The sequence below is a fragment of the Rhopalosiphum maidis genome, chromosome 1, assembly GCF_003676215.2.
Source record: "Rhopalosiphum maidis isolate BTI-1 chromosome 1, ASM367621v3, whole genome shotgun sequence".
NCBI classification, from domain to species: Eukaryota; Metazoa; Arthropoda; class Insecta; order Hemiptera; family Aphididae; genus Rhopalosiphum; species Rhopalosiphum maidis.
The window spans coordinates 89,571,488-89,583,571 of NC_040877.1; the positions used below are offsets into that span (position 1 = coordinate 89,571,488).

Below are 12,084 nucleotides of genomic sequence, written 5' to 3' on the forward strand. Positions count from 1 at the left end.
TACTTGTTTTAAAAAAAAAACATATTTCCTTCAAAATAATTGTAGTGCTAAGTATAAAATTTATAAATTATAGCACAGTATAAATATAAAAGCAGTAAACAATATCAAATAAATTAATTTTTATTCAAATCAATTTGGTATATAATATATATATATACAATTTTCTTATGTTAAAAAAATTTGTAATTAAATCTTTATCAACTACAAAGTACATTTAATTTTTTTTATTACTTAACTTTTAAGTACTATACAAAAGATACACAGTATAAAAAAAATTGAGCAGAGGAATGTTTAATATCAAGTATATATTTATAAAATATAAAAGGTATTCTTATTGAAATAATTTTGGTTAGCAATAACCATATAATTAAATGGCAAATAGATAAGTAAACAAAGTGATTGATACAAAATTAAAATAAAAATAAATGAGATTCAAGTGTAAAATTAAGTCATGAAAATCAAAAATATGTACCCGTAAAGTTGTAAAATATGGGAACATAAATATATTAAATACATTAAATTATTATAAAAAAATCACTTTACGTTAATATAAAAACCTAATTAAAATAAAAAAAAGATACAAAAATTAAGTAGAACTGTTAATTGTATATTTAAAAATATAAAAACAAAGTACTTAAAAATACATTAGAGAGCAAAACTTATTCAATTTGTACATGAGTTTTCATCTAAAATTATGTTCTTAATAGTATACATGTTATGACAATAAGCCATTGGTAACATTACTTTTTAAGGTTCAGTCGATTAAAAATTTAATTCAAAATCTTATATGTAATCATTTTCTTTTTCTTTATATATTAATATTTTGAGCAAATAATTTCAATTATCGACTTGAAAAATAATAATTATGTGAAATAAATTAAAGTTACATAATTGAAATTCAAAAAAAAAAAATTTATAATTATAAACAAGTAACTATATAAAAAACCAAATTGGTCAGAACATTGAAAAAAAAAATTATATTAATAACAACAACATATAAAAAAATTATGATTCTCATACCATTACAAATACATTTTTAATAAAGCATACAACTCCAAATGTTTAGGTAACACTTTAAGACACTGTCGAGAGGTAAAATGTTTTGAAAAAATATTATATTTACTTACAGTCTTCGCAAATTATGTTTTCTTTTGGATAAATTATATACCATTGGACGACAGTTATATGATGACATTGATAAAATTGGCATAGATAAACATTTGTGTTCAAATTTGTTAGAATATTCACATTTACACTCTGTGCAGAATATGAATTTACAATGAAAACCTTTACATTCTGCTCGAGTTGATTGGGAGGGTGACCATGATGCTGGCCTTGAACAGCGTGGACATGGAACCAATTGCTGATCTGAACTTAATTTTTTGGCTTCCTAAAACAAGAATATAAGTCAATATAACATTATCTATACATAATTTAATATTTTAGTAAAAACATTGTTAAAATAATTATGATTAAGATGCAAAATATGTAGGAGTTTCATATTGTTCAAATTTGACAATTTTAAGGGAAAAGTGCTTTTATTTTAACCCATGCATTTTAAATAATATTGAATATAAAACTTGTATTTAAGTATTTATTGTTAATTGTCATCATCTCAGTTGAATATTAAATTTATGACAATGGTGCGATGTGCATAATCTTTATCACATTAAAATTCCAGAATATTATCTTATCGTCAATAAGTTATTGACTTATAGTGAATCTATAACTTTTATTATTGAATTTATTAATATTTGTTAGAAAAGTTGTACGCAATTTACATTTTACATTATTTTTTCAAAATATCAATCAGTTTTCCATCATATTTTAAATATTACCTATTCTTTTGAATCTTTCTATACTTAACATTTGTTTTTAATTATATCATTAACATTAGGTTTTTTATATTCAAAATTTCAAATAATTCTTTCACACATTTAATATTTTTTTGTATATTTGCCTTTTTTAGTTCTTATAACTCCTAAACCCTAATTATAACTATTTATATAATTAAGACTAACTTAATATTTTTCAAATTAAAAAATTAATCTTTTCATAGTTCATATTAGTGATTAATTGAACTATGATATAGTATAAGTATAAATAATTATACAAATGCTTAAATAGATTTTAACAGTTTTACTTACTTTTTGAAATACGTGGAATCTATATTTACTCGGACTGACAGGTGGACTTCTTTGAGGTAATTCTCTTTTTGATGGAGAACGCATTACATTGCTAATATTAGCCAGGCATCCTTTATTGTTAAACGCTGAACGGTCTCGACCAACGTATCCACAGCGATTTTCTTTTGATAATTTAAAATACTTTTGTTTCTTTTTTTGAGCAATTGGAGAATTTTCAATAGCAGTACACCAAATTTTAGATACCATAGTCATTGACATAATATCACTACCAGATAAAAAAGATAATATTTTTTCAATGACTGGTTGGAAATGATAGCGCTCCGATAGAAAATACATTAAGTCAACTTTTTCTCGACCTTCTATAGAAATACGTTCACGGTTGACATTTTTTGGTGGAGTATGGTTTTTTCTTTTTAAGAACTGACTGTTATCATTGTTTGAAGTTTCATGTAAACGAAAGCCCAATTCCAAGTTAGAACACAATTTTAGTTTTTTTGTAGGAGACTCTACTGTATTAGTAATATCTTCTAATTTCCTATCATTTTTATCTAGGGTAAAATCATGAGTTGGTGACAATAACTGAAGTGAATCAATATCTGATGGTGTATGATCAAATGAAATAGATACTTCAGATATCTGACTGAGATTAGAGGAAATAGTATAACATGGAGAACTGTAGCCGCTGTCATTTATGCTTTTGTAAGGTGTTGAGGTAGTTACTATAGAATTGTTGTAACAAGGAGATTCTTTTAGAGATATGTCTGCCATTGTTTTCTTTTTGATTATCTAAAAATAATAAAAATTAAAATTAGAATAATAGAAGTAGATAGGTATGTAGGTAATTGATAAATATAACAACTAAAAATGTAAGTACTCAATGTTTATTATTCCAATATTATAGGTTGTCATAAATTTCTATTAAATTTTGTTTATTTTTAATTTTCATATTTAATTAATTTTAACTCTGTACTTAAAAATTGCCTGTTAAAGAGTTAGGAAGTTAGAATAACCTAATTAATAATTTAACAAATAAAATAAATATTTTTTTATTGTCTAGATTTTAAACGGGTACCTCAATTAATTATATAAGTGTCAATTACATTTGTTTATTAAACAATTATAATTTATCCTTGCCTGTTTTCACTTAGAAAGCACCTTAATGTCTATTTAAAAAAATATATATAAATGTACCAAAATTAGAAATTATTGAGATATTTAGAAAAATATTAGTGAAGTTTAAACAAATTTACAAAGGTAGTTACATAATCAAATAAGCGGTAACCTAATAGAGATAATACTATTACATATTATTCAGAACATGGTATCATTCGTTTATTACAATCATACCTATATATGAAGCTAGAACATTGTTATTAACATTTTATCTTATTCTTTGAAATAAATTTTAAAATAAATATTAAATCCAACTTATTCAATCAGTTAAGAATAATTAAGAGCTATTCATTCAATCTTTGAGTACAACTATATAACCCTAACACAGAGGTCAAGTTATTATCACCTGAACTATTAGGAACATCAATGGTTGTCGGTTGTTACCGAAAAATACGTTAATTTACATTGTTTCTAATGTTTAGAGAAGGAAAATAAATGAAATAATGTTGATACAAATTATTAGTAATTTATTTCAACTCAAATAATGCTAATGAAGAATTAACTTTCATTTTTTTTTTCAAATTTAAATGATTGTATTAGTTAAGTAAGCAATTATTTATTAAAAAGTTAATTAAAATGTCTTTATTAAAAATTAATAATGAATGGTAAGTTCAATAGTAACGTATGAAAAATAATATCAAACTAATTTTTTTTTTTAAATGTTAAAAACAAATATTTACCATTACATTATATAAGTAGCAATTAAATACCAGAATAAAATAAATTTAATCTTATAACGTCTTACAAGCATTAGGCAGGTTAAAAATATAATTAGTGTGTTATTATGAATTATAATTTTACCACCATTAATTATAATTAGGTATATTTTGACTAAGAAACCCATATCTAGGTACGTTTATGACCTAATGTAGTATGTCGGAAAAAGATTATCTCTTATTTAAAATACGAAAAAAAAAAAATTTCAAGCATCGCAAGTAAGCTATTCTCATTGCTCGTGTAACTCGTAAAACAAGCCAAGAATGATTGGAGAAAAAATTTCACCTCAAAATATACAATAGGAAAAAATTTGACAGCGATCCGGACAAAGGTAAGTACCCTTATCTCAATGATATCGTAAACGGGCGGGAAAAGCATAAATCGATAGCTGTAAGACGAGATGTAACCATGTAGGACGCATCTAATAACTGTTTTAATCCACTAATTCTCAATTACTACGAAATCGTACTACTGTCCCTAGTCAAGTCGTAATGGACTGAGAACAGAACGGTACGCAAAGGGGGTGCGCAAAATCGCGGCAAAAGAGACAGAATCCTTGATCGCGCGCGTTCTGACCCATTTATTTCAGTGTCTTAAGAATTGACACGCTCGACAGTTTCTCGACATTTAATGGCTTTTACCCAGCGCTGACAACGATTTATTAACACACACACACGCGACACACGCGCAAAGGCGGGCTAATCGCAGACCCAAGTAAAAGGGACGAAATTCGTGTGCAGCGGTTAAATCACGATTTAAAAGGGATAATATGTGCCCCTAACTAGTGTAATTATTATTGTAGCGGCAAATAGACGGCGAAGGTCGAACGCACGACGATTGAGGAGCCCTAACGACGCGCAATTACGCTAATTGGCGGCGGTACGTTTTGAGCCCAGCACATCGTTGGTGTCCATTAACTAACTACGGTATTAAACGATAATTATAATTAGTCGCCGTGCATTAGCTATCATTTACTTTACCTGTTCCGGTGGACAGTCGAATTTATAGAATAGTTGATGAAACGCGCGCAAACGTCGCGCCGACGACGTTTCTAGATCGCGTAATAAACACGACGAATTTTTGTGGATCACGCCGACGATATGCCTCCTTCCGGCGTGAGTTCGCAACGGCGGCGGCACATGATAACGACGGACGACGATAAGTCGGTAATGTTCAATTCGTGTACTGGACACGACGGACGGCGATGTTTCTTCCGCGGCAACAAAACGAATTTTATCACTACACACTAGGAATGCCGGATCGGATTGTCGGTTAGGATTCGAAACTCGGTCTCGGATGAAGGGAACCCGAGAACATGTGTACCGGGCCGTTGTCCCGCACGGTGGGGTGGACGGGCGGACGGGTGGGGTCGAGGTAACAGCCGGCAGGCTGGCCAATGGGAGGCTGCGGATGCGGCGGTGGCGGCGGCAGTGTCGGCAGCGGCGGCGGCGGCAACCGGACACGAACAGAGCCGAACGACCATACAACAACGGTCGAAATTCGAAAAGAAAAGGAAAAAAAATAAATTCCAAACAATCTAAACAATCTAAACGCGTTTTCTGCGTAGTGCGTAGACACCGTCGGCTGTTCAGGGTTCCGACGACGACCGGTTGTTACTTTGTCAGTAGTAGTTACTACTTTACTTATTTACTAGTTACTCGTTAGGCTTAGTTGTTGTGTTGAAGGAGAGTCAGTATTCGTACGAAGTCATAACACGTAGAAAAAAAAGATTGAATAACGTATGGTGCACGCATGTCTAGTCCCATGTGTGCCGAACATAATATTTCATTATTTTACAGTTTGTTTGCGATGTATTTCCATCAGTCTATTTGTTTATTGGCGCCTCCCTCCACCCTCCCAACCGATAGAGGTGCGACCACACACGCCCGCGTGTACTGTGTTGTCTACAGGCCCTGCACCGGAGATTTTAAAACAATTGTCTGGTAAACATAGACGGCCTTTTTGCCATTTGAATACATTTATACGAGTGATACGACCTCGTAAAGTCGTAACTGACAAGTTACTTTTACTAGGAGAAAGCTACTATACAATTCACCGCGTTTGTGGTGTAATGTATTATGTATACACGATGGATAGGATTTAGATTCAATAATATTGAAAAAAATAATATATCAATCGTTATTTCTTATATTATTATAAAGATACCAACGATGGCAATAATACTCGTGTTGTAAATATTGTAAACCGTTGGGACGTTATTATACGTTGCGATTTGTTTAAATTTCAAACAATTTTCTTGTTATTTTGCTTCAGGGTATTCCCGCGCAACACTTCGACGAATAAATTATATATAGATGCATAACAGTGTGTTGAATTACCCATTGCTGATAATATTATTATTATTACTGTTGGGAAATGTCGACGTTTTTATAATAATTCGCTGTCCCCGTCCGTTTTCCACGATATTCGGAATTCGAATCGCGTGTCAGTGTCTAGTATCTATGTAGCCATGTAGGTACCTACATAAATATTCATAAGTCATAACCGCAGTATAAAGCCCATAAAAATTTAAAAGCGTTCGACAGCATCCCGAGCTCTGTAAAATCAAAAACAATTGTTCAAACCCATACAAATATTACGCGTAGAGAATCATTGCCGTATTGGTTCGCGAAGTAGAAAAACCCGTATATTATATATTTATTATAATGCGACGCGCTAGACGGTTTTATCGTTTTGAGACCGTAAATAAAATAACGCATACCACGGCATTTACATTTTACAAAACGTGTATAGACGTATAGTGCGTGCGAAACAAATGTGAATTAAAATAACGAATGGACGTTGAAATTCCAGCCCGGCTGGCTAGACGAGTGTCCGGAATAAATTAAACGCGGTCCCCCGCCATTCCATTACTATGCAGAATGTGTCTTTAATCGTATTGTAGACGGCTGAACGGTTTTGCTCCCCACGACCCATTTCAAGTAGACCCATGTTAAAAATTACAACAATAAGTCAATATTATTGTTTATTATAATTACGTCGGTTTTAACGTTATTTGTTGAAGACACTGAAGGCAGTAGACCACAAAACAATCGAACCGGATCACGGTAGTTAAGAAAAACTATTGTAATAGTATTATATTATACATATACATTTATTCATTTGTTGAGGTCTCAAGGTATCTTTAACACTATAAACAGACGTTATTTTTATACGTTATTACGTTATGCCCGTGGTCTGTGGACATAAGATTAATATAGTTGACAGCATTATTGTGGATTATAATTTTAAAAATACTTAAACGATTACGAATAAAAATACGTAATTATCTGAATCGTTAGTATATAATAATGTTTATAAAAATAGTTCCAAATAAGACTAATTATTTCAGTAGGTGAGCATTTCGTTTGGACAACGATAATTATTGTATCACACAATAATTAAATTTATAATATTAATTTTGTAATATTACTATGTAGTTGTATGTTGTATTTTTCAAAACACTTACTTTTTAATTCTACGAACTTATTCACTCGTTCACTGCCATTATTATGTTCCAGTGTATACATTTGCCGTTCAGATAACGATTGAACAAATCCGCAATTTCTGAATGCTGTAACTGTTGTAGGAATATGGTTATATTTTATTAAAATAATATGCTGACATGTGTGAAATATTTGTTTTTCCCATGACGAGAAATAATCCTTGTTGTACATTATATATTTATATCAATTATAATATACATATTATTATAAACCTTTAAAATATTATGAATTTATTTTATTTATAAATAAAAAAGGCTGAAACTATTTACACACCTATATTCGACGTTTTCTATTATGGTAAACTGGTATAATAATAATTATAATCGTACTATAATGGAAGATGAAGAGTACTTAGTACGATTATTTTTCTTAAGTTAATTGTTTCGTTTATAGTTAGGTAAAGCGATAAAGGATTCTTCAAATTAAAAAGTAATTTGACCAATTTGACTAATTGTCTACTCTTAAATATATTATTTTATACACCGTACACCTAAAGAAATTTGTATTGACCATAACATAATTTTAAGAATATTTGATTTAATATAGATTTAATATTATTTACCTATTCATAATTTTAATTTAAAAAAATACCGGGAAACCTTCTCTTTCTGGGCTTAACGCCAAATGCCATCAAAATTATAAGTCTATAACTATACATTTATAAATTATTATTATAAAGATTATAGATTATTGTCTATATTCAATAACTTTATATTATCATTATTTTCACAAACAACTGTTTCAAGCATGTTCTGTGTAAAACCCAACCCAACCTAACCATCTATGCTACAATTCTGACAATCGGAACACGACGACGTTGGTAAATAGTTCGTCTGGTCGTATGGAAAAAATATTGATCATCAAAATCGTTCTAAAGGCGCTATAGAGGTTAAATGATTATAAACGCACAGCATGATGGGTGCACTGCCTATTCACTAGCGACTGTACCAATTGTCAGGTACATTTTATTTCCATACCTTTTTCCGAGAATTTTGACAATCGAAAAACAAATTATGTCGGGTGACCTATCTAGTATCTATAGTTACCAAGAATTTGTATTATAAGAACTAAGTTTCTCGGTTATCACTATATAATATATTATGTACATATATATACATTTATAATCGATAATACATTTTCACTTCTATCTTCCAACTAGGTACCTACTAACATTTAACAATTATGTACAAAATAATATATAAATTAGATATTTTTCAAACCGTATCAGTAAATGCTGTCAAGTTGGAGTAAATAATATATTGAAAATCATTTCAAAACAGAGTATAAAAGTGTAAATATGTAATATTATGTTAAATATAGACATTTTCCAGTTTCCATTATATGTTATATATATAAACCTAATTTCTACGAAATAAAAGCAAATCGAAAAAAAAAATGACAATTATGAATGTACAAACTACGATAATTGATTTAATATTTACGGATTTTATTTCGAGTCATTTCCATATAGAAAATAACTACAAATAATTTAAAACGGTTATAAATTTACCAGGTATATTTTTTCGAGACAGTGTATATCATATTTTCTTTTCAAATTTAAAACAACAAAGGTGTTTAGCCTGCATTAACTTAATATTAAAAAAATATTATAAATATAATGGAATATGTGGTGGTGTTCGTGGTTGAAAGGCAAAAGCGAACGCTGAAGTCGTCTTGTCGCCGAGTGAACGCATGACTGCTTGAGCATGACTAGTATAAGTATACAATAAGCATAGTGCTATTTAGTATTTATTACTTTTTTGGGTGTATATCTTGTCATCTTTTAAATTTCCGACTGGACTTCTCATCCCTTTCCCCAATTTCCCCATGGATATGAAATAATAAGAAATTTAAATTTGTTAGTGCTTTTCTGATTAAATCGGAATAATCGGAAAAAAAATCCCCGATATAAAAATACAGTAAAAAAGCCCCATACCGACTAAATACATAATACTTTTTTTATTTTATTGTACATTATATAATTTTAAATTTTTAAACAATAAACTTATATTTCAATAATTATGTAACACTTAACATTTAACATTTAATATATATATATATATATTTTAAGAAAGAATATTCACTGAGTAAAAAAAGATTAGGTTAACATTAAGATATGTATTACTATAAAATTATCTAATATAAATAAACAATATCGCAAACCAACTGATGTATGATTTGTTTCATAAAATTAATTTTTTTATTGCTTAACTTTGAATTTATTTATAAATATTTTTTTTTTTAGGGGGAAGGAGGAAAGGCGGAAAAATTATGTTGCATCGGGGTGCGTGCGTATATATTAAATGCGGCACTGACATACATAGGTATCATAGGAATCATAGGATACGTCATTTACAAAACACTTTGAAGTTTAACCATTATAACCTAACCAACATCCATCTCTGATCAAGCCTCAAAATTATATAAACGTTTTCACAAAAAACTACATTATCACCCAAACCCCCTAATCGCCAATCTATCCGCTATCGAATTACCCGATACAACCCGTAGATTAAAAAGAAAATGGTCCAGAGACCTCTTATCCTAAATAGTAATAATGGTCTATAACAGTAGTTTTCAACTTTTTTAACTATGTAGCACACCTAATCTCCTACAAAATTTTCGCGGCACACCAATCCATGAAATATGTTAAACATATTTTAAATATATATATATATATATACCAATATATACAAATAAATACATACTTATAAAACTTTTAATAGATTTTTTGCGGTACACTTCATTAGCGCTCACGGCACACCGGTTGAAAACCCCGGATCTATAAACTTGAACTCTATTACCTAGTTATTTTTTTTAGTGTATTTCTTTTTTTATTATTGTTTTCTTTCTTACCTATTCTTTACTAAAGAGTAATATCAATGAATATTTTCTCTTATCTCGTGAACTCACGTCAAAAATTCTATAATTAAATTTACTTATTATATTATATTAAATATAGATTGTAAATAAACAAATTTTAATAAAAAAAAAAAAGTTTAACCATTTTGCGTTTTCCAGTGGTTTCTTCCGGAAACATGAAATGTTTAATGGCCAATACTTGATAAATGATAATAATGAAAAGATATACTTCAATAAGAAAACGATTATAAAATATTAATATTAAATATATATTGTTTTACTTATTATTATTGATATTGTAATACAAATTTATTACGACTAAAAAAATGAATCTAGTAAAAAAAGCCCCGTACTAACGAAATACATTATTCGTTATTTTATTATAATTTATAGATTTTAAGATATTTATAAGTATAGTTGCAATCTGCATTTAACATTGCCAATAATTGTCATTTGTACCTACATGATTTAAAAAATATTTAAGGGTAAAAATTAAAAATAATTAAAAAGTATTAATTAATTGTCATTTGTATATAATTTAAATAATTTATTTAACATGTTTTTAATAATATAAAACAAATGATAAATTACAATTATTTAAAATTTTTACATTTATATATTTTTTTAAATTATGTATGTATAAATGATGACAAATGACAATTATTGTCTATTGACAATTGACAACAAGGCCGGACTTGGTCAAAAATTTCTACCGGGAAAATAAAAAAAATTGGCCCACTTATAAATACTTTTAAAAACAACCTTAAAAATAACGTCCCCACGAGTACAAGCGCTCCACCGGAAAACTCTCGGTATCCCGCCTGTCCAGTCTGGTCCAATGCAGATTGTAACTATACTTATAAATATGTTAAAAAAATGTTACATAGATAAATGTAATGATTATATTTTTATGTAAATCATAATATATTAACGAATAATGTATTTAGGTAGGTATATATCATTTTTAATAGTGTTATATTTTGGGGTTTTTTTTTTTTATTTTTAACTAAATTTCCGCGGTTATTTATAAGAGGAATCTCTGAATATACACAATAATAAAAAAATTACACGAAGGCAGCGCTACACTGAAGCCAAGTGGGGTGTAAACTAAAAATATTTCGTCTATATTTTGTATTTCTCTACCTATTTTATTTATTTATTTATTTAACGCCAAACGTGTCTTCGCTCAGAATCGTTCTTCTTGTACCTACAATAATTTATGATTTATTATTAAATTCAAATCAAATTTAACATAATTATTACACAATATACAGTGACAAGATACTTTCGAAACTTACTTTATGCAGAGCGACTCTTCGTATTTTTTACAAGTTGTAGACTATAGTGCATTGTTATTTAATATTATTGTTAATCGTTTACGTTTTAATCCTGATGTGTACTGGCGCATCGTGACTTGTGATCATTAATTGGGACAATATAACGTTAGTAAATATTATCTATGTACAGTGTACACTAATGTAATAAGTTAATATCCGGAATATTACGGAAATATACTATATAGCACACAGCTTTTGATAACCATGTCACTTCCAACAGAGATATCCTGACCCCTGATTATTGATTACTGATTAGTAATTACCTAAACTAATATTATGTGTTATTTATTATTATTATTATCAAAACAAAATATTTTATAGCATCTTAATTAAGTTTATAAT

General features: G+C 28.8%; 1 protein-coding gene across 1 annotated transcript; it reads right to left on the bottom strand.

The window, feature by feature from the left end:
• Nucleotides 1–935: 935 nt before the first annotated feature.
• On the bottom strand, nt 936–5,322 carry LOC113556673 (F-box only protein 5-like). Its single transcript, XM_026961766.1, has 3 exons — nt 5,018–5,322; nt 2,148–2,933; nt 936–1,390 (listed from the first exon to the last, which is right to left on the bottom strand). The coding sequence occupies exons 2-3, from the start codon at nt 2,913–2,915 to the stop codon at nt 1,124–1,126; spliced, it is 1,035 nt and encodes a 344-aa protein (XP_026817567.1). The 5' UTR covers nt 2,916–2,933; nt 5,018–5,322; the 3' UTR covers nt 936–1,123.
• Between the last annotated feature and the right edge of the window lie 6,762 nt (nt 5,323–12,084).

What these genes read in the sequence shown, in the direction of transcription:
- LOC113556673 (XM_026961766.1), bottom strand. Translation starts at nt 2,915, where the DNA reads ATGGCAGACATATCTCTAAAAGAATCTCCTTGTTACAACAATTCTATA. An exon ending in GATTCCACGTATTTCAAAAA is followed by an intron (nt 1,391 to 2,147) that starts GTAAGTAAAACT and finishes TTCTTGTTTTAG; the next exon opens with GAAGCCAAAAAATTAAGTTC.